The sequence below is a fragment of the Protomyctophum bolini genome (assembly GCF_963924005.1).
Source record: "Protomyctophum bolini genome assembly, chromosome: 13".
NCBI classification, from domain to species: domain Eukaryota; kingdom Metazoa; phylum Chordata; class Actinopteri; order Myctophiformes; family Myctophidae; genus Protomyctophum; species Protomyctophum bolini.
Window position 1 is genome coordinate 14,321,292 of NC_137874.1, and position 24,318 is coordinate 14,345,609.

The 24,318-nt window shown below is 43.0% G+C and overlaps 2 protein-coding genes across 2 annotated transcripts; one reads left to right on the plus strand and one right to left on the minus strand.

Moving 5' to 3' along the window:
* The first annotated feature begins 7 nt into the window (after positions 1 to 7).
* asl (argininosuccinate lyase) lies at positions 8 to 13,996 on the plus strand. The gene is made up of 16 exons (XM_080780508.1): positions 8 to 169; positions 1,754 to 1,948; positions 4,892 to 4,975; positions 6,261 to 6,317; positions 6,550 to 6,647; positions 7,208 to 7,285; positions 7,899 to 7,976; positions 8,852 to 8,904; positions 9,597 to 9,659; positions 10,281 to 10,395; positions 11,265 to 11,349; positions 11,546 to 11,605; positions 11,726 to 11,809; positions 12,028 to 12,108; positions 12,692 to 12,798; positions 13,151 to 13,996. The coding sequence occupies exons 1-16, from the start codon at positions 155 to 157 to the stop codon at positions 13,293 to 13,295; spliced, it is 1,398 nt and encodes a 465-aa protein (XP_080636634.1). The 5' UTR covers positions 8 to 154; the 3' UTR covers positions 13,296 to 13,996.
* Positions 13,997 to 15,090: 1,094 nt separating this feature from the next.
* On the minus strand, positions 15,091 to 23,365 carry ca4c (carbonic anhydrase IV c; the record flags this gene model as incomplete). Its single annotated transcript, XM_080781051.1, has 10 exons — positions 15,091 to 15,304; positions 16,901 to 17,064; positions 17,365 to 17,431; positions 18,134 to 18,226; positions 18,339 to 18,484; positions 18,635 to 18,799; positions 19,346 to 19,393; positions 21,533 to 21,676; positions 22,243 to 22,359; positions 23,314 to 23,365. 10 exons carry the CDS (start codon positions 23,363 to 23,365, stop codon positions 15,110 to 15,112), a joined length of 1,191 nt encoding a protein of 396 aa, XP_080637177.1. The 3' UTR covers positions 15,091 to 15,109.
* Between the last annotated feature and the right edge of the window lie 953 nt (positions 23,366 to 24,318).

The window sequence follows — 24,318 nt, forward strand, 5'->3', positions numbered from 1 at the left end:
CGTTTGACGTAAGAGAAACCATGGCGGTATAAAAAGAGACAGTCCCGGGTAAAAAAAAACATCATAATATAATCTGTCGAGAGCTGAAGAAGAATATCTGGACTGCCTGGCTGAACCACAGAGAGACCATAACAGCACCACATCACTGAAGAACATGGCGAATGCAGAGGTGAGTTGAATGGAAGAATGGAAGCATGGATGTGAAATAATCGCCTGTGTCATGTTTTGTTTTTGTTGCCTCGAGCTCGTCCACGTGTGGATGTCAGTGATTTGTTGTTTTAGCAGCCAGCTGATCAGAGAGGCTGACACAGCAGCCGCTTAGCCACAAAAATACTTTGAGGGTGCATCCGAAAAACTTTTTTTTTGCCTGCCAGTGCCACAATCTTCTCTCTCGGCTATACTGCGTTCATGCACACTAATGAGTCAGGACTCAGGACTATTTATTTGTTTATTTTATAGTGTTTTATTATTTTATAACATGACAATTTATTGTTGTATTTAGGTCTATGCAGCAGCAGCAGTAGGCCTATGCACATATTGTCCAAGGGGCGAGTAGTTTGGTATTCTAATGTTCTCCAGGGGGACAGTCAGGAGGATAACCGTTATTAATAACGGTTATCCTCTTGGACAATATGTGAATATATATCAATTCATATGCCAAACTAAACGGCACATAGTTTATGAAATCAACATTTCATATGAAATGTTGATTTCATAAACTATGTGCCGTTTATATTATAGACCATAAAAAGGACAGTATTAGACCTAGAATGCCTGTGATCATTTAATTATACTTCGTAAATGTTCTGTACATACTGTATGTAACAACAAGAGCCGTTCTAGGGCTAAGGCAGTATAGGGCAGGCAGCAGGCTACAGCAACCACCAGACATTCCCAAGGAAGAAATGTGCAATGTACACTATGCAATGTAATATTTATGTGTACATGTCTGTAATATATACACATGTATTTATGCATAGATACATATATTCTAGATGTACTGTACATATGGTAATACTGATTGATTTGTATTGACTCAGGCATTGATTTGCTTTGGTTTGATTTAAACTTTAAGTGACTTATTGACCAAACCACACCCCTATCACACCTGCCTGTAGTCATGTAATCTATCCCCTCTCCTATATATTTGACAGGATTTCACACACTTATACTGACTTGCTGCTTGAGGAAGGGTTGTTGACTCAATATGCGTTGTCTGAGTAGTCTGCATGTTTATAAGCAGTTATTTGTGTCCATGTGGCTAGATAAGAGCTGTAAAGGAATTAATTATATGAAGGTCTGAAAATATATTTTGCATTTTACTGGGTTCTCTCTCATCATCTGTTTGGCTGTGACTTTTTTGGGAACCCTAGCCTATAGGACTTTCTACTTTTCTGTGGGCACTTAAAACCATGCTTAACACGTTCCGATACAGAATTTGGGCAACCTATTTGACACATATATGTATTATAGGGAAACACATTTTGATGGGGATAAGTATCTTGACATTATACCTGTTCATAAAGTGTGTGCATGCGACATATGTATTTCATTTAATTGCCCCACTAGTACAAAGCATTCACTTGTAACTGTATACCAGTAGTTAGTGATGATGAAATCCACATCCATTGAGGACGTTTACAAGACCCAGACGTCTGTAGTATCAATAGCCAGTTTAATGTTCATAAAATGGTGACTGAAATATAGCTGTCTATAGTTTATGTGTCATGTGTGTCTTATTTCTGACCATCAGGGAAATAAACTTTGGGGCGGCCGGTTTGTGGGAGACACCGACCCCATCATGGAAAAGTTCAACGCATCCATATCGTACGACCAGAGGATGTGGGACGCTGACATCCGAGGGAGCAAGGCCTATGTCAAAGCACTAGAAAAGGCCAAGCTGGTTACCAAGGAAGAAATGAATGCAATTCTACAAGGAATGGACCAGGTGAAAACAGACCCACTATGTGCATGTGTGTGCGTGTGTGTATGCGTGTGTTTCAGTCTTTCAGATGTAATAATGTCTGCGCTGATATCTCTCTCACTCACTCACTCTCGGATACCGGTATGTCCCTGAGGCGTGCTTCAGTGTAGCAGAGCAGTTTCAAGGATTCTATCACGTCATATCCCACGTTTGATCACATCACATGCCACTTACATTAATACAGCTGTCACAGCATTGCACTCTTGCAGTGTCATTCTTGTAATTAGAGCATATTCAACATTGTGGATAATGAAGAAGATACAAATACAGTAATGCTGTAATGCCTCCGAATTTGACCTCCAAATGGATGTACTGGAAGACAGTGGCTGTTCTACCAGAGCAACCACAGTTCACAAACTGAGCAGAATATATTGTCCTTGAGTGGAACTAAATGACAGATAATCATTGGCACTCTTGATTTCAAATGTTTATGGGCAACTGGACTATTACTGTAGTTGTCTCATGACCTGCTGACAACAGTCATGAACACATAATTATGCATGACAATCTGTAGAGTCTCAGAGTAGTGAGTCGCTGCTTCTTCGCTTGGAAAGGAGCCAGCTTAAGTGGTTCGGCATCTGGTTAGGATGCATCTGGTTAGGATCCACAGGGGGGAGACCCCGGGGCAGACCCCGGGGCAGACCAAGCATGAGTTGGAGGATTTGTATCTGTCGGGACCGCCTCGGGATCCCCCAGGATGAAGTTACTAATGTTGCTCTGGAGAGGGAAATCTGGAGTTGTTGCCCCCGCGACCCAACTACGGATAAGCGGTTGAAGATGGATGGATTGATTACAATCTGTGCGATGAATAATAATATAAAACTTTAATAATAAATAAGGTACAAGAAAGAACGGCAAATTAATTAAATCAAAAGCATTTAGAAACAATACAAAAACAATTTAAAGCTGATTTTGTAGAAGTCTTGTAGACTCCCTCTGTTTCATGATCTTGAATGCCATCTGCTGGTGAAACGAGATATTCTCTAATGTGGAATGTCCTTCCAATAAGACAAATCGCAAATATCTGTCTTGTGCCCTGAATATCTCTATTCTAAATTTAAGAAACGCTGTCTGTCGGTCGGTCGGACTCGGATGTCAGAAAGTGTCGCCTGTCTGAGGCCTCCTACACACGTACAGAACACAATTGTTTGGTCAAACCATGTGACTCCCATTGGAAAAGCATTGAGGCGGCCATCAAACACAGACAGAACATAGAACATGCGTTCTGCATGTGTGTATGAGCCTGATACACACATGCAGAACGCCGGAAACGTTTTCGGCAACACACCTTTCCTTTTACCCACACGACACCTCCCCTATTGGGATTAGACCGCGTCTCGCAGCAGATCCACACAGGGAACATTTCCGGGGGGAGCCTCCCCCTGGCCAGCCGGGGCACCTGATGGAGGGGAAAGGAACTGGTTGGAATAACGTGTTCCTTCCACTCGCTACGTCCAACCAGGGAAACTCCCCCCTGTCAGGTGTAAAGGAGCGACTTGGACACTCATGCATGAGTTCAAGTCCGTTGCTCTCCCCAGGTTGGCAGAGGGTGTGTAGAGCCCAGGATCACATTAGATAATTGACACAGGGGTGAAAATGGGTTACAAAATCGTGGGATAAAACAATATAAAAAAATTAAAAAAACATTTCCAGGGGGTGCGTGGCAGACAGGTAGTATCGGCATTTCAGAACAACACGTTTGCCGCAAACGTTTAAACTGCACATGGGTGACACACTCCTCTCCTCCACCACCTCCTTTGCCGTGACAAACAAATACAACAGGGTTTTTCGAGTCCCAAACAATGTTACGTGCGTTTGCGCCAACACATGCACTGTCATGCACTGTTTCAACAAGTACATGCACTGTTTCCACAACATGGAATGAGCGGGTCCATTTGGCTATACACTCCCAAAGTTACATTACTGTGACACAATGACCGCCATCCCGTGCCGTAAAATAAAATGCTAAATACATACAGAGATGCAATAACAGTTAATGACATCTATCTATCTATCTATCTATCTATCTATGACAATCTATCTATCTTATATAATAATTGTGTGCCCAAGTAACAATTCCCTCCCAATGAATGTGATCTATTATATTGCACTACCCACACTGTACATCATTTCCTGTTCATATCTAATATTCATATCTAATATTATTAGAACGGGTAAGGCCCTATTACTGTGTATATATAACATACAATGTTATTGGCAGTCCTGCCTGGTGTAACGTCCATATGTGCATGTTGTGTAACACATTGTGGTTAATGGGTGACAGCTGCAAATGTGCCCTGCTGCAGAAATTCCTCTGTGTATTCTGCTGAGTGTGTTGAACAATATTACTGTCACATGACTGCTTGCGGCTACCACGCAAGGTCAGATGAGGTCAGACGAGGGAGCATTTTCTTTTTCCCTAGGAAGTCTGACAATAATCCACACATGAAATATAGATAAGATGATAAATAGTACTACTACTTCTAATAAAATAAATGTTCTATAGTAGTGTGCTGGCACTACAAAAGTGACTATTTTCCTGGGGGGAAAAAGACACATACACACAGCTTTTCACAATTGTTTGTCAGCCAAGTATTACTTTTGTGTATTATGTAAAAAGGAGTATTAATACTAGGAGTACTTATCTATATATATATATATATATATATATATATATATATATATATATATATATATATATTTGCCTTATTAGATTGTATACACTACAGTAGACGGAAATGAGAGAGAGGGAGTGACACGCAGAAAAGGTCGCCAGGATCGGGATTCGAACCTGCGGCCCGCTGTCACACTACAGTAGCAGCCTAGATTCCCGGATTGCTATGCCAGACGTCTGGGCCAGATTAATATATTTTGACACTAAGTTCAGTTGTGTTCTCTTCTTTTCAGATCAAAGAAGAGTGGTCCAAAGGGGTGTTTGCGATCAAACCAGGTGATGAAGACATTCACACAGCCAACGAACGCAGGCTAAAGGTGACAATGACCAGAATCAGCTTGGCTGACATGATACAGGAATTATTGTTTCACTATTCACAGTTGGCCGTTGAGTCAATGACACAGTAATACACTTAATTTGTGTCACTTGGTGAAGTTTAATACATGCTTTACAAAATAATAAATATAAACATAAAAAGGACAACGTCTATTAAAAATAAGTGTTTTTATTATTTAATTATTAATTTAATTTATTATTTTTCCAAGTTGCTCCGCAGGAGAATGCAAGGTTAAAGTATGCCAGGACTTCTCAAAGATTTACTATCAGTATCCATCCTGCAAATGCACACAGTTTAGCCTACTGACAGACTGTTAAAAGGAATACAGCAAGTTTAATAATATTGCCTACATTTAAATAGGCCTGGGCTTTGGCTCAGCGGTCCAGGCACCTTGGCTGGTAATCCAGTCTGGCAGTGTGCCGCGGGTTCGACTCCCGATGGCCTTTACTGCATGTCACCCCCCCAATCCCCATCTCTCTCACCATTTCCTGTCAGCCTACTGTCTATCCCTCTATAAAAACATATCTAAAATAAAGGCGAAAGACAATTTTTTTAATATATATATATATATATATATATATATATATATATATAGAGAGAGAGATTTTGAAGAATAGTGAAAATAGGCGATCTACAAGTGCAGTACTCACAACCCATGTTTGGTCTGTCGTGGAGCAGCACAAACAACTGGTTGAGAGATCGCAGGTGTATTTATACTGTGGTGATTGCACAGGGGATTGGCCGGGTGATAATGAAAGGCAGGTGAGTTTGATAAAGAGGGAGGAGTTGTTGATAATGAGGGAGGAGTGGTTAAGGTCAAGCGGAAGGAGGTCTCTTCTCCCGAAACTGCGTTGTATAAATACAACTTCTCTAAAAGGTCTGTCAAGCAGACTGGTATCCAGCATTTATTTATTTCTGGTGTAGTGTGCTTTACTAAAGCTTTAGCATGCTGTATATATTTTAATGAATGATACATGATAGCATTGCATTATGCCAAATAATGCATGACCGATTGACCGTGTATGAAGTGATCATGCAGACCGCTCCCAGCCTCCTCGTCATATTATGCTGGTGAAGTAATTACATTTTCAGCGCGTCTAAGACGATGTTAATGTGATGTGATCGTACTGTACGACTTAAAATCCGAGGGCTAAGCCTATTGCAGTCCATTAGAGTTGCCAAAAATAATAATTATGAATTCAGTATAGTCAGTCAGATACTATGCATTGCATTCATATTGTGTGTATATGTTCTGTGTTTCTCAGGAGCTGATTGGTGAGCCTGCAGGGAAGTTGCACACTGGCAGGAGCCGGAATGATCAGGTTTGATGTGGTTTTGCCTCCTGAACGTTATGTTGATTGTGTTGGAAGTTAAAACATTCACCTCCTGGCAGGCATCCTAAATTACTTTGTAGAATAGTTTTCATTGCACTTTTTTCTTTGCCATTTACCCTGTAGTTTGTTGCCTAGGATTCATGCCGTTGATTCTGACACTGATTTTACACTTGGCTCTGCATAAGTCAAAGTGTCTGCTTTGTGTCGTCTGGCTGAACAGGTTGTGACTGACATGAGGCTGTGGTTGCGCGATGCCATTACAACACTGAGAGGAAACGCTCTACACTTGATCTCAACCATGGTGGATCGAGCAGCTGTGTGAGGAAGTAGAAACACACACACACACACACACATGTGTGTGCACGCACATTTTATGTTCACATATGCAAAATAAACAAAGGATCACTCATGCAAAACTCGAAGATACTGCATCTGTAGGTATATCATGGTTCCAAATGTGGCAGGGACAGAACAGTTCCTTGCCAGGAACGTTTCGCCTTTCTTTGGCATTCCTGCAAACCCCTCACCAACCATCAGTGGACAATACCTAAACGCAAGCATCTAAAAGTGTCTGCATTTCTATACAAGCTGTGAGGCAACAATCATGAGTTGTTTTCAACGTTAATAAGGAATGCTTCCTCCAAACTAGAGTCGATGGCTCACATCACTTCCAGACCATTAACGGCATCATCTGATGTATTTGCTTAACACCTGACCTACAGCAGTTAGAGCAGATGCATGCATGTTTAGGTGGTAAACGGGCAAGCAGCGCTCATGCATTAACCCGTGGTCGGGTTAATGCACACACACACACACACGTCACACACACGTCACACACACAATTAACAGCATGCATGTGCCGTCTCTTTGAACTGCAGAGAAATCGACGTACTGTTTCCTGGTTACACGCACATGCAGAGAGCTCAGCCAATCAGGTGGAGTCACTGGATCCTGAGGTAGGTAACCAGGCAGGAAGTGGATTATTGCTCTATGGTTGCGACCAAAGGTCGCAGTTAACTATGGAATTACGCATTTCCCGTCAGTTGGTGTGTCGGGCACGATATATGGTGGTCGGGGTAAGAGAGCACGTGACATCATCAGGGATGGAGCACGTGACCCTGATGTCATCAATATTGGCCAGCAACTCTACATCTCACCTCAAACCCTTAGATCTCCATATATGGAGCTGACCTGTTCTGACATTCCATATGTTGATCCTTCCCCATCCATCATTCCTCTTCGATGTCTCCCTTTTGACTGATACCTGTCCTGCGAAAACTAAAACTGGTCCGAAAATTAAGATTTTACCCCCCCATGCCAAGGGATGTAAAAGTAATTTTTCCATCTCTTTTGTAGTTTGAATTTTTGATGACATGTATCACTATCATTGTGTTAATTTTGTATGCTACGTTGATGAATTGAATCGTTATGAATACATAGGATCACAATGGAAACGAGTCCCCAGAGCGTTTTCTTTTGTGTTCTAATCCTTTTAGCTTTAATGTTTTACTGTACCATGTGCATTTCTGACAAGTATTAAATCAAATTTTATGTTGTGGCGTGCTCCAGCCACGCGGTGACGCTGAGCAGAGACGTGGAGCGCCTTGAGGAGATGAGCAAGAGGGTTAACGTCTTACCACTGGGCAGGTATGAATGACACACACCACCCATGTTCACTGTCACTAGTGGGCAGGTATGAATGACACACCATCCATGTTCACTGTCACTAGTGGGCAGGTATGAATGACACACCATCCATGTTCACTGTCACTAGTGGGCAGGTATGAATGACACACCACCCATGTTCACTGTCACTAGTGGGCAGGTATGAATGACACACACCACCCATGTTCACTGTCACTAGTGGGCAGGTATGAATGACACACACCACCCATGTTCACTGTCACTAGTGGGCAGGTATGAATGACACACACCACCCATGTTCACTGTCACTAGTGGGAATTAAGGTATGGATGACACACACCACCCATGTTGACTGTAACTAGTGGGCAGGTATGAATGACACACCACCCATGTTCACTGTCACTAGTGGGCAGGTATGAATGACACACACCACCCATGTTCACTGTCACTAGTGGGCAGGTATGAATGACACACACACCACCCATGTTCACTGTCACCACTGGGCAGGTATGAATGACACACACCTGCACCTCCATGGCCATCCTGAATTAAACCTTTAAGCCCTAACCACACCAAATGGTCAAGACGGTTTTAGCTTTAACTCCTTGCAACCGTTTGGACCCAAGGAGTTGCATGGTGACCCTTTGGTGTGGTTAGGGCTTTAGAAACACATTTGAGGGACATAAACATAAACATGATATAAAATATATTTTTAATGTGAATAACCCATAACATATTGTATACAATAATTTTACTATTTACCTTGAAGGTGTTTGACCTTGTGTAGTCATAAGATGTGACTGACCTGTTGTGTTCCCCATGTGTAGTCATAAGATGTGACTGACCTGTTGTGTGTGTCACTGTGTGTGTGTTCTCAGTGGAGCCATCGCTGGAACTCCGTTTGACATCGACAGAGAATTCCTGCGCCAAGGTGAGAGCATTTAGCTTCTCCAAAGTGAGAGCATTTAGCTTCTCCAAGGTGAGAGCATTTAGCTTCTCCAAAGTGAGAGCATTTAGCTTCTCCAAGGTGAGAGCATTTAGCTTCTCCAAGGTGAGAGCATTTAGCTTCTCCCAAACAATCTCTGTTGTACATTTACACCTCCATGTTTAGGGTTCTGGTTAAACACTCTTATTAAAAAGACAAGAGCAACGATTTAGGCTCCAGTGCATAAATCTCCAACATCAAAAGTAACCAAGAGAGTACAGTGGTTGTACTAGTTCTGTCATCCAAGACACATGGTGTATGTGCCATTATAAGAATATGGCACAATAGCTAAGAGTGTCTGCCTAGGCTAGCCCTAGAGTCTAGGCCGGGCCTAGACAATCAAAGAGCCCTCTTATTAGTGTGATTTCCTAACAGGGCAGTCAGACTATTAGTAATTGCACAACTTTATTTATAGAGCAACACCAAGAAGTTTTAGTTTTATTATTCTGCATCTTGTGATGTTATGTTACATCATCATCATACTGTACAGCCACACTTGCAATTTCCCAGAATTGTGAATTTTCAAGCTAAAAAAAAAATCTCAATGAACATCAGGTTGAATAGTAATCTATTCTGCTTTCTCAACTCCTCGGTAATCTGTGTCTATGTCTGTGTTTTTCACTTTGCCTGGTACATAGAGTTGGCATTCGATGACATCAGCATCAACAGCATGGACGCCACAGGACAAAGGGACTTTGTTGGTACGCTAACCATACCTGTCTGTCAGTCACTGTCACTATCAATCACACACACAGTAGAGGAGCATGTCGTCGCTGTCAGGCGGAAACATTGTACAGTATAGCACGATCCTTCAGGAAATGGAAAACAATAACCTGCATTCCAATGATGGATCCAATGTGCTTGTTAATACTTTTCATTGGTTAATATTAATACAACTCCAGACCTATCTACTTTCAACCTGGCATCCCTATTTTGGACATGTTTGTATTGGCACAAATATTAAAAACATTTCAAAAAGAGAAAATCTTGAGATGCAAGGTTTCTGCTCAACAGCGATGCAAAATGATTGTATGTTAACACAATGTTACATTTAATCATACATGTACTGGTAATGGTTAGATGATACAATTTACAATTTAGGCATTTAGCAGATGCTCTTAATCCAGAGCGATTTACAGTAAGTAAGAACAAAAACATGGTAATCCATCAAATACATAGAAAAAAGTGCTACGGACCAAGATGGAGTCTGAAGAGGTGGATTTTCGGATTACAGCGGAAGATTGAGAGTGAGTCTGCAGTTCTGATTGCAATGGGAAGTGCATAAGTAACACTGTGTGTACGTTTGTGTGTGCTATCTATAGCGGAGTTCTTGTTCTGGGCATCGCTGTGTCTTACACATCTCAGTAAGATGGCTGAGGACTTGTTGTTGTACAGTACCAAGGAGTTCTCCTTCATCAGCCTCTCTGATGCCTACAGGTTAGTTTGTGTGTGTGTGTGTGTGTGTGTGTGTGTAGTTTTGATATTGTGGTCATAACTCTTACCATAACGCTTACCATCAAACAGGGCATGTGTCTCTCCAATGTTCCGCGGGCTTCCCTGATTAGCCAAACCCAACCCTTTGGTTTCACAGATTGGCAGAGCTTTGCGTCACATGTGTGCCACTGAGCTAGTGTAGGTGGTACAGTAGGTCTGTTTGTCTTCCATGTACATGCATGTTCGTCATCACACAACATCAGCAATATCAGGGTTCCGGGAGGCGGCCTTTTTTCCGACAGCATTCTAGCCGACGGGGCAACGATCCGATCCGCAGCGGGGGGACATTCGCTGCGATGCGAAAAAGCGATGGTCCGACATGCGCTGCTCCCGTGCTTGCGGTTAGGGTTGGGTTAGGATTGAGGTTTCGGATCAATATGCTGTCGGAAAAAAGACCTGCACCCAGGGTTCCCCTATCACAATATTTGGCCGATCGGTCATATGGTGGTGGGTACTGTATTGCATAAACGTGTGGGGCATACATTCACAACTTACATTGTTCCCGACTTGCATCGTTCCCGAGTAGGCTCGTGCCCATTTATGAATCACCCATCTATCTATCTAACGGGTACCACACTGGGTACTTTAACAACTGGAACAGTGAGTACTCTGATAGCAGCTACAGTACGGGTATTGCTTGTATTCCCAACATGCATTGTTCCCTAGAATCCCTACTTGCATGGTCCGGTAGTCATTAAATAATAACCAATGTAATTATGTTTGGCCTGTATTCTGTCACAGACGTTTCTGTTCCAGATATGTTTCTTCCGGTCTTTCTTAATGAAACTATGCGTGTGCATGTGCGCGTGTAGCACAGGCAGCAGTCTGATGCCACAGAAGAAGAATGCAGACAGTTTGGAGCTGATCAGGAGTAAAGCTGGTCGTGTCTTTGGCAGAGTAAGATCACTACACCAACACAATCAGCCTGAATAATCACATAATGTACACATACTGGTATACATATTCAGGCATAGAGAGATACATACTGTGGAAATTTGATGTCACAAAAAAGAATGACTTTGATCCAAGCTAGTGCTTCCACCAAATTGTTTTGCTTATTGTCCATGGGCTGTTGAGCATCTGTGTGTTTCAGTGTGCAGGCTTTCTGATGACGATGAAGGGGCTGCCCAGCACCTACAACAAAGACCTGCAGGTATGTCTGTCACAACATTTACTGTGCCTTATTTTATATAAAATATTGTATCGTGCTTCACTGCATAACCGAATGCAATGTTTGTCGATCCCTGCGTCTTTCTTTCCCTTCGTTCGTCAGGAAGACAAGGAGGCCATGTTTGACTGCTATGACACTATTCAAGCTGTGCTGCAGGTGACCACTGGGGTCCTGTCCACTCTCAAGGTCAGGTGTTTTCCTGCTGGAACTCCATTACATTAACCATTCTGTGTTGTTAAAGTTGCAGATCTGCAATCCCACGTTGGTCGATGTGCATTGTGACGTGTTGTGAGCTTGTGGATCAGCTATTTTTTGCATGACCGGGTTTTGCAAATGCCAAAATATTTAGTTGGCTGGGGTCCCTCAGGAGGACTATAATCGGTCTGCTGTTGTCTTTGTTTCAGATCAACCAGAGTGCGATGGAGGCAGCACTCAGTCCAGACATGTTGGCCACCGACCTGGCCTACTTCCTTGTCAGGAAGGGAGTGAGTGTTCTATAATAATATAAATATAATAAATATTTATATATTATTATTATACATATTCAATATTATATTTAAATTATAATATATTGTGATGAGCATTTCCCTGCTCCTTGCAAGATGAATGATTGTTTCACGGTTTTAGAGACTTGCTGTACAATTACAGTGCGTTTTAACGGTTTTAGAGACTTGCTGTACAATTACAGTGCGTTTTAACGGTTTTAGAGAGTAGTTGCCGGGTCCTATTGCATTGACAAAATAATGCACTTCCGGAAAATTCGTCTGGCTGTTAGGAATAGATTCAGACTACGGTTAATTAGGCATTTAGAGGTTAGGTTTAGGATAACAGTCATGCCCGATTCATACCTAGTTGTGTTCCGGTGTCGTGCCCTGAAGCAAGTTCAAGAGCTTGTACATTCCGCTATGGGTTAGGATTACAAATGGCAAAAATAGTACAAATTCACCCTCCTGAAGTTGATATCCTCACAAGTATAGTAATGCTAATCTCTCACTCTACAAGTGGAAACGGGTGGTGCCCCCAGAGGGAAATTCAAAGGTGTGTGTGTGTGTGTGTGTGTTGTTTCAGATGCCGTTCAGGGAGGCCCACTCTGCCTCTGGGAAAGCTGTGTTCCTGGCTGAGACCAAGAACGTCCCACTGAACCAACTCACTGTAGAGGACCTGGGCACTGTTAGGTAACTGACACACACATACAGTACACTGAACCAACTCACTGTAGAGGACCTGGGCACTGTTAGGTAACGGACACACACACACACACACACACACACACACAGTACAATTATACACACTCACAAGTACGCACACAACTTTTTTTGACACCTGCGTGCGTTTTGACAAGCAACACCTTTGCGTTGTAGTAAAGATCCTAATATATTCCAGTGTTCCTTTGACAGCAAATTCAGATTTAGTCTTTTGAATAACGCACCATTTAGTTTTAGTCCTATTTAGTCATCTGAAATGGTTTAGTCTTAGTCGACTAAATCTGAGTCTTTCTTTCTGACACTTTCTTTGCTCTTCCCTCAGCCCTCTGTTTGACAGCGACGTGTCATCGGTGTGGGACTACAGGAGCAGCGTGGAGCAGTACAGCGCCCCTGGTGGTACGGCCAAGAGTAGCGTCACTGCACAGATCGAGCGACTGAGAGCCTGGCACCAGAAACACTCCCAGTGACCACAGAGGGATCCTTCTATCTTTCATCTTAGGACAGTGATTCTCAAACGTCGGGCCGAATTCCAATACCCAAAGTCTCGGCCACTCGCTCACTCACACTCGCTCACTCCAGCATGGCGGTGTTGCGGTGAAAGTGGTGACCTGCTGAAATATGTGACAATCGCATAGACATCACATTTAAAGACCACCATGTAAGTTATGTGAAGTGGCATATTTCGGCAGGTCACCAATTTCACCGTAACGCGGCCATGCTGGAGAGACTGAGTGTGAGTGAGATTTGGGGTATTGGAATTTGTGACCCAGACATGGAGACAGAAAGGGAGATACAGTACAAATATATTTGGTTCCATTTGTACACTCTCAGAGTTATGCAGGTCTGTGGCCTCTCTAATGCATACCAAACCAAACTGTGGATCGTTGAAATGTAAACATTTGAGAACCACTGTCTTAGAAGCAGCGTACTGACCAATCAGCTTGAACAGGAAGTTGTTACATTGTAAAGGTCAATAACCTACAAGCCACAGGTAACGGAGGAAGTCTGACCTTTAAAACCACACTGCCTTCTTCTAGTATAAGCTAAAAGGTTGTTGCCTTTTCCATTGCTTAAAAAAACTGTTACACGCAAGCATTTACGTTCTCACGGTCAAAATATGATTTATACTGCACATTTACTGGTTACTGTAATAAAATCGATCACTTAATTGTATGTCTTGATGTTAATTTTATATAAGCTGCTTTTTAAAATGTGTAATTTTATTACAAATCTATTGAACAAGTACAGAAAGAAGAAACGGGAACAGTCATGGTAGGATTATCAGAGACTGATGTTGTGTACATTAACACATTCAGCACATACTTCATTAAACCTATCCCTATAGTATTAGGCCCCATTTACACTGGCAGCCAAATCTAGCCTGAATCAGATCTGTGTCACATCCAGATTGGAATCTGATTTGTTTAAATAAGTCTAAATGCAGACAGGTCACATATAGGCCTACAAGTCACATGGAATCAGATTTTTTTACCCAATGTGACTTGAGCCACATTCAGAGGTGGTTTCAAATCTGACCCGTCTTATCTCAGTCTGAATGCAACAATAACCTGAACTAAATCAGATTCCATGTGACTTGTTTGGGTTTAGATTTATTTAAACGAATCAGATTTCAATCTGGATGTGGCACAGATCTGATTTAGGCTGCCAGTCTGAATACACCGATCGGATCTGGTCACATGCAAACGGCAGTGTGAAAGGTCGGGCCAAAAGATCGGATTTGAGAAGAAAATCGGATTTGATTTGATGGGACTGCAGTCTAAAGGGCCTTTGTTTTCTTGTGCATCAAACATGTGTACTGCACTTTGAGCCCTGCACGCGTGCACATGCACATATGTCACACACACATTATAGTTCTCGTCGATGACAAATAACGAAATAGCCAATCTACAGGCACACATGTTGGGATACGACGCACTGACCTGGTTGATCGTATTTGTATTATACCTGACCCAAACGTTTAATGAATCTCTTATTTATTTGTAACTATTTTTGACAACATGACATGCCCAAAATAGACATTCAAAGTGGATGAAAGCAAGTTCCGATTTTGCAGAACACGTTCAAATGTTTTGACTACTTCCAAACAGACAAGGCCTCATACCCAGCCTCCCCTGTGATCTTTGGTACCGGCCCATTGGGGGCCAGGACCCCCGGTTGGGAACCACTGCTGTACGCACACACACACACACACACACACACACACTGATTGATCCACAGCAGATCCATGATATCTTGTTGTTTGTGGGTGTCTTCCATTGGCTCATTCAGTGGCCCAGCACAACAGACCCCAGCACCCCAGTGAGTGAACACACAGCAACATGCCCATCAGTCCAGGCAGAACCGCACCGGCATCGGACCGGTACACCACTCTGCCGTCAAGAGGCTGCGTAGGACGGAAGATGTCCGTCATCCGCTGGCCGGTCCAGAAACGACACTGCTGAGTCACAGCAACCAGCTGGAGAGGAGAGGATGGAGAAAAGGGAGGGAGGGAGGAAGGAGAGAGGATGGAAGGGAGGAGACAAATGTAGTTATCCTTAATTTATATACTCCATCGTATATACTCTCATTCTATCATGGCAAATGGGAGAAGATGGGAACAAACAAAACACTACAAGACAAGCGTCACAGAGCTTCCAATGATGCCACCTGTCATTTACAAAAGGAACATGCAAGAAGATGACCCCTGGTGGAGATGTGGTGTAAAAACAAATTGTTAAAAATCCATTGAGGGAATGGCTAGCTGCTAGAGCAGTGCAGTGGTTCTCAAAACCAGAGGTCCCACTCATATATTAATGATTAATCAGTCGATTGTGCTCATAGTTTACGTTCCTATTTACTGGTATAGCAATGAAAACTCATTTTTCAAAGTTCTTGTGAAGTGTTGTTGCCAATTATTTGGGGGCCCACTTGCAATATCCTCACCATCCCACAGATTGAGATCCACTGGGTTCTAGAGGTAGCCTATAATAGTTGGCGTAAATGAGAGGCTATGTCTGGTCTCTTTCTCGATTTTACACTTTGTTCCATCAACAAGCTCACAATCGGCTATTTTCAGAGTGCAACACCCGAGTGCAACCAAGTTCTACTGGATCTCTAGTGTGAGAATGACCAGTGGTTGGAATGCAGTACATGATGGAGGCATGGCATGCATAGAGTTCAACCAGCTGCCAGCTGGCATATTCATTCACGAAAGACAACATTAAATTCTGCCACCCTCTTTGGTGGTGTCCAGCTCCCACCCCTCTTACAGTACTATGAAAACTCTGACAACTGCCAGCCTTTTATACCAGGCTGCAGCTAATGAGCCTAGACTGCTCCATTTAGAGGGGTGTATTCAACCTCTAAAACATACATAATTAAACATACAATGATACCGGTACAATAAATACATCAACCCACATCATACCAAACTCTTAAGAACTACAACAATAATCCGTCTTTATCCCTTAATTTCCACACTATACTACATCAACATCAATATCATCAATAGCAGTTAAGCACATCCCAACCCCCCTCTGACATCCTGACTATGGTCCTGCCCAATTTACTGCAGTGTTGATTTAGTTGACTAAGGTTTTTGATATTTAGTCGACTAAAACTAGACTAAGACTAAACAGTTTCACAAGACTAAATGGGATTATTCAAAAGACTAGACTAAATCTAAATCTGCAGAACAATGTACACTGATCTACTACTGACACACACAGGTACTGTTATTAAAGTATTTCAATCAAAGTAACTCAACAATAAAACCTCATTACAAACATATTGCACTCTCTTCATATTGCACTAATTAAGGTGAACTGTGCAAATTACGAAGTGAAAATGTGCTGTGCAAGTGTCATTCAATAACAATAAGGGTTATATGTGCTAACATGAATACCAGGACCTCTCTCTGTTCCAACTAATCCCTCCCTTTTAGATTTTAGTATCGTTTTTATTTGGTTTTCGTCAGTGAAAAAAGGTAGTCGACGAACATTCTTCATCATAGTTTTACTCGACGAAAGGCCCCCAAGGTCGCCTTTGAACAAAACAACAGCGTACTACGTACCTGTCGGCTGCTGATGGGTAGCATCTTGTGGAACACGGTCCAAGCGACCGCCTGCTCGCAGCCCGGCGTGGTCATGGACCCCACGTAGCGATAGTAACTATGGACGTCTTTTGCATCCGGAATGATGTCACTGAGTCGAAAGTTTGGGATGACGGTGGTACTGCCTGAGAAGCAGGGTTATGGGTTTTTTTCATGAATAAATAATGTAATTTTGCCCAATCTGTATTAGAGTAGCCTATGTAAATAGACACTACAATTGTGGTGGTTGTATTTTGTCTCTTTGTCTCTCTTCTATTGATACATATAGATTGTGTCAAAGGTCAGGAAACAGGGTTAGAGAAGAAAAGTTACATACTGTAGTGCAGCTTTAACAAAAAACTAATTCAAAGGGGAATTATTACTTATTTGTTACACCCCGTAAACAACAATGCAGCGTGGTTTATGTTGTATAATTTGTCTCTTACCATTGTTCTGAACCCGACCCATAGCATCTATCACAATGTTGATATGAGGGTTATCCTCTGTTGTCTCCTATAGAGGAATACACAGTAGAAACAAAGGTGCTATACTGCAGAGCATACAGATACACACACTTATACCCATGCATCATCTATCAGATGTCTACAATTACCCACGTATAGTTGAATTTCATTTGCTGATTATACTGATTGGGAAAAAGAATAGAGCCTTTATACACTTGGGGGGGTGAGGGTTCTAGAATGTTGATTCGAAGGGTGTTGATTTGTGTTGTGGACATGCATGCTCATTCAAATAATTAGCCTATTTTTGTTTGCCTGGCTGGGTCTCTGCAACAGTCAGCACAGTGACAAATATATCAGTAGCATTAGCAATGTTGTCCTTAACTTACAAATCACATTTAAAACAATATTTGGGTTCCTATTGTGAACGCTCAGTGCTGGCCTGTACCTCAAACAGGAAGGCCAGCAGCGCTATCCTGTACCTCAAACAGAAAGGCCAGCAGCGCTATCCTGTACCTCAAACAGAAAGGCCAGCAGCGCTATCCTGTACCTCAAACGGAAAGGCCAGCAGCGCTATCCTGTACCTCAAACAGAAAGGCCAGCAGCGCTATCCTGTACCTCAAACAGAAAGGCCAGCAGCACTATCCTGTACCTCAAACAGAAAGGCCAGCAGCGCTATCCTGTACCTCAAACAGAAAGGCCAGCAGCGCTATCCTGTACCTCAAACAGGAAGGCCAGCAGCGCTATCCTGTACCTCAAACAGAAAGGCCAGCAGCGCTATCCCAGCCGTGTCATGTTCTGCTTCTGCCAGCGACCCGTAGGGCTCCTTAATATAGACAACGTGAAGCTGTACACACAGAAGATAGATCACAAAGACAGGCATGAGACAATTACAACGAAGAGAAGTAAACGTACATACGTACATACATATACGTACTGTACTACACACTCTGACTCACCTCCATAGGGAACCTTTCACCATCTATGGTGTGCTCTGAGCCCGGTCTCCCATCACTGCCCCAGTGGAAGTGGAATTGCAGGGCTTGGTAGTGACCCGGGAGGCCCCCGCCAGTCAGACGGATGGACGTTGGAAGGTGAAAGTGGGCTGGAGGAAACAAAGGAACACTCTTACCCCACGCCATGTGGATCGGCATCTTATCACATGCTTTAAGAGCTCAGCGGGGAACTGGGCAACAAGAAACAATATAGTTTATAGTTCAGAGAAAGGGATCAAAAGCGCTAGTTCTGGGTTTACCGGAGTGTCCCATGTTCTCCACCGTGATGTTGAGGACGTCGTGGTGGCCGGTGAACACTAGGGGTGGCAAGGCGCTGTTTGGGTGCACATGGTTGGTGACGATGTTGATCGGTGATTGGCGTAACCCACCACAGCTCGGGAACTGGACGGCCCAGTTCTCGGGGTCTAGAAAAAGGGGAGATCGAGTAGCCTACTGATTGTGCACAGAGATGTGTGTCCCTAGAACACTAGCGTTGAATATTATCACACCGTCACTAACGTTGGGTATATTTGACCCAATATAATATATTCCATAAAAAAATACTTCTTTGATGTTTCAATATCACAAATATGGTGGGGGGCCAATACCATTATTAGAGCTCAATTCATGTAGGAGAAATGTGGGAATTGTTAACAAAGAATGATACTTTAAAAGAATATACATGGCTGATTAACTGTAAGAGAGCCCACTCTATCACTATAATGTTGGGTGAACTGAAAACACCCAATTACCCCAAAATCACCCAATTGGGGGCAGGGAAACAAGCCTACCTTCGGTGATGTCACTGAGCCCATGAAGGACCCACCCACAGTCTCACACATCAGCGAGACAATGCAAATCACACAACCTTAACCTTATAATTGTGTGGGTGAGAATCATGCAACGTTATAGGGTTACTCCTGCGGCCACAAGCTGTATTGTTTGAGTGTGTGATTTGTGCCTTGTCTTACCTCTGCATTTGTCGTCACAGGAGTATTGGTCCTGGTAACACCACTGACCTGCATGGGAGGGACGGACAGTACTGGGGTCAGCGGCCGTTACTTAAGTAAAATGATCAATACAAGTAAAATCCGGAATTTAACTGGCTGATCACGTTTGTTCTTTTGAATTATGTTTTGTTTATTAAATCACCAGTTCTGCAACACGGACTCCTTTTTCTTTACAGCATAGAAAGAAAGCATAAGGATTATTCCGGAGAGGAGAGACACAGTGTTATATAGTACAAGTACTGAACACTTGAAATTCAGTAAAAAAGTAAAAAATACCTAAAAATTGTACTTAAGGACAGCTAGTAAACGTACTTAGTTACTTTACACCACACACGCACGTGCGCACAAATTGATGTACACACACACATGCATGCTAATCCACATGCGTTCACTCACACACTATAGAAATGACACTCATAAGGACAGCTCCACCTTGAACCAATCTAGCCTAGGGTTATTAACCGAATTATTCACGCTCTGTTTCCCCCCCGAGTCAGCATGCTGATCAACCGACCTCCAAACACACACACACACACACACACACCACACACACACACACACACACACACACACACACACACACACACACACACACACACACACACACACACACACTTAAATTGGTTCCTCTAAAGTTGGACAAAACAAAAGTCAAAAGTGGAGAGCCAGTGCTGGAAGTTCTCCTGTTGATTTGGAGGTGCCAAGTCGGCCTATTGTAGAGGAGAGGGGTGTTTGTTCCTGTATTGTGTTTTTTCTAATTGTACATTTGTGAATGAAGTAGCGCCGGAAATATAAAATGGAAATTAAATGAAGATAATTGATTTAATTGTAGACTTATGGGACATAGTTTGCCTTGTTTAAGTTAATTGATACAAATTACTGGGAGTATTCTTGGTATGACCCACCTGGTTAAAAATGGGAGCTGCATCTGCAGATGGTCAGTTCGGTCTGAACAAGCTCTCTAGCTGCTAGAGAGCAGCCAGAGGAAGAGAGCTGCTGAGGCCCTTCATGGAAGGGTGTAGTGCGTAAAAGTAGCTTTATGTTGTGCTACTATTTCATATGCCAATGTTTGGACAGTTCAGCACTGTAAATATTATTGCACTGCCAGGTCGGTGTTTGGAGAGGTTTGGTAAATAAAACGCAACAAAAAGCATTCTTGGATAGTTGTATAATTCTTAGGGTCTTGGCCGTCCGGCCAACCTTTACATGTAAGGACAGATAAGGACAGTCCAGAATGCCTCCTTGCAGAAGCAAGCTATGCGCTCGGAGGAGGAGGGTGTCACAGGGGGAGCCCTCGAGGAAGGCTTCCAGCCCATATGGCGGACAGTAGAGGCTGCGTTTCTCGACAGTGCTAGAGCAGGTGTTCCCAAACTTTTTTGGACCAGGTACCCCTTTTGGGGTAGATATTTTTCCAGGTACCCCCTCATCCTCGCAACACGGATAACAATATATTTACAACCACAAGCAGTGTTTCCTGCAGGAAAAAGCTTTGGCATGGTGCTGGGCACAGGCCGCAATTTTGATTAATTAATTAATTTGATTCATTAATTAATAAGATTAATACATTAAGATTAATTTGTATTATTGCTCTTGTATTGCTATTGGAGACACTGGGGGGACACTGGGCAGGCACTGAGGAGGCACTGGGGAGACACTGGGGAGACACTGGGGAGGCACTGGGAAGGCACTCGGGGGCACACTGGGGAGGCACTCGGGGGGACACTGGGGAGGCACTCGGGGGGACACTGTCTAAATGTATACGTCTAAATGTAGACGTCTAAATGTAGACGTCTAAATGTGTACGTCTTCTCTTATGGGGGTCCCTGGCATATCTTTTCAAATGGGGGTCCACAGGCTAAGTAGTGTCAATTTGGGGGTCCTTGACATGAAAAAGTTTGGGAACCACTGCTTTAAACACTTTAGCACTTTATGAACATGAACAAAATAGATGGGTCCCCCCTGGAACTCCCTCAGGTACCCCTGGGGGTCCCCGGACCCCACTTTGGGAACCACTGTGCTAGAGGGTTTGAGGCCTTCATGCGGTTCAAGAGGAGGAGAGGCACGAGCAGAAGCTCAACATGTTTCAACCCCCAGATCATCACCCAGCTCCAGTGGACACTGAGGCAACCAGGGCGCAGCCAATGGCACCTGTAGCTGCAGTCGGTGGCAGCAGGATGGGCAACTCTAGTCTGTAGTACTCTAGTTTAACTGCATGGTCAGAACTGTGCAGCAGACTTTTGAGGACGCCACAGGAGGCGTCTTCAGAGGGGGGAGGAAATGTCACAGGGTGCCCTAGAGACCAACAAGGACAGTCTACACATGCACACACATCTCATCTGATTACACGGTTTCTCTTGTTACCTATATGTTTTCATGCAAGTACTATTTCCTGATATATGCCTATTTTTGGACAGTCTACTCCAGCACTGTAAATATTATTGCACTGTCAAGTTGGTGTTTGGAGAGAGGTTTGGTAAATAAAAACTCCCAACAAAAAGCATTCTTGGACAGTTGTCTAATTCTTAAGAGCCTTTGCCGTCCGGCCAACCTTTACACACACAAAGTTAAAAACACAGACAGACGCACGACTCCTTCCCCCCCCCCATTAACTGTCCCGTTGGATGCTATAGACACTGCTGAGATGGACACATTCAGCGTGGAGGGCAAACGGGAGGTTAAGTCATCATGGGACTCTTAACTGCCAATGAGTAACATGAACCAAACTAATGAAGGCCTCAGGCAACCTGACATACTACAGAAGCTCTGAAACTAATGCTCAAAGGTGAATTTCAAAAGTGACAACTCAAATTCTTCAATACATTGTAGTTTAGCCATCATAAGAACACACAAGCACCAACAATGGTTCTCTTTGAGAGGCGACAATGTTTTGTGCTGGGAGAGAACAATGCACAGGTGGAGCCAGCATGTAGGTCTGTGCACCTGGCCTGGCCTGGCCTGGCCTGGCCTGGCCTGGCCTCAAAAGGTCAAAGAACAACAACATAATCAAGGTCAAAAGGATGTAATCAAGGCATCTTGGTGGCTCGCATAGTGAGTGCACATGGCATAATATACAATAGGTGTGGAATGTGGATGGGCCTTCCTGCAGCTGGCCCGGGTTTGAGTCCAACCTGTGTGTGTGTGTGTGTGTGTGTGTGTGTGTGTGTGTGTGTGTGTGTGTGTGTGCGTGCGTGCGTGCGTGCGTGCGTGCGTGCGTGCGTGCGTGCGTGCGTGCATGTGCGTGCGTGCGTTAGTAGTGGCAGTGCAGTGGTGCTAGTTAGAAGCAGTGATATTTAGCAATGGTATTAGTTAGTAATCGTGGTATCATTTACATTAATTGCCCTACTAACCTACTTCAACATACAAGACAAGAGTGTCACACAAAAGTAGTGAAAATGGCAGATTCACACGCTCACAATGAGACACGTTGAGAGCTTGTACAGTAGAATGGCTATTTTCACTATTTTAATAAATCATTTGGTAAATAATAATAAAAAGGAACGGTTTTGAACATGAGGTTTTCACCCGACCACTACGACAGTAGTCATAGTTAGTAGTGGTGTTATTTAGTGGCAGTTGTGATATCTAGCATGCAGAACTTATTTTACCAATAACTTTGTACTTTGTGGCATTATAAATACTACAGCAGTTAAACATAACTATACAGTGACAAAGCATAGAATGATAACGTTAAATAGTGTCTATCCCAGCTCAAGACCTATTTTTTCACTCTTGCTTTTAGTTGATTCTTAATTCTGTGTTGTTATTCATGTCCTCACTGTTTTGCCTTATTCACAGACTTTTGTTTTTGCTATTATTTTAATCTTGGTTTATGCTTTTGCGTTTCTTTTGATTATTGCTCTGTAAAGCACTTTGAGCTGCATTTCATGTCATGAAAGGTACTATACAAATAAAATGTATTATTTTCTTACCTGTGCCTTGGTGAAGGACAGAAAGCAGAGTCAGGTAGAGAGAGAAGCCCATCGTTCAAGAACTCCACATACAACCTCACATACTGGACATAAACACCTGAGTGAGTGCAGAGGCAGCTGCACACAAGCTGAGTGTGTGTGCATGTGATAGAGTTGGGAGGAGGGAGTCAATAGCCAGATATGTATACACATAGTCAGCAACAAAATAGCATTCGATCAACACTTAAATTGAATACATTTAATAACATTATTCAATTTTAAAAGTGAATTTCTGATGTTAAAGGAGCAGTTCAACAAAAAAAGTTAGTTTTTGTCACATTCCTGAATCCTGAGTCAATGATTTGATGACTGGCGGAGTCTCCGTTACTAGCGGTCTATGGTTAGTAGCAGTCTATGGTTAGTAGGCTAGTAGCAGTCTATGGTTAGCAGCAATCTATGGTTAGTAGCAGTCTATGGTTAGCAGCAGTCTATGGTTAGTAGCAGTCTATGGTTAGTAGCAGTCTATGGTTAGTAGACACAAAGAGTCTCCGTTAGTAGCAGTCTATGGTTAGTAGCAGTCTATGGTTAGTAGCAGTCTATGGTTAGTAGACGCAAAGATTCTCATTAGTAGCAGTCTATGGTTAGTAGCAGTATATGGTTAGTAGACGCAAAGAGTCTCCATTAGTAGCAGTCTATGGTTAGTAGGCTAGTAGCAGTCTATGGTTAGCAGCAATCTATGGTTAGTAGCAGTCTATGGTTAGCATCAGTCTATGGTTAGTAGCAGTCTATGGTTAGTAGCAGTCTATGGTTAGTAGACACAAAGAGTCTCCGTTAGTAGCAGTCTATGGTTAGTAGCAGTCTATGGTTTGTAGCAGTATATGGTTAGTAGACGCAAAGAGTCTCCATTAGTAGCAGTCTATGGTTAGTAGCATTTTATAGGGGGGAAGGGACGACATCACTGTGCAATCACTGATCTCTTTGTGTGTGTGTGTGTGTGTGTGTGTGTGTGTGTGTGTGTGTGTGTGT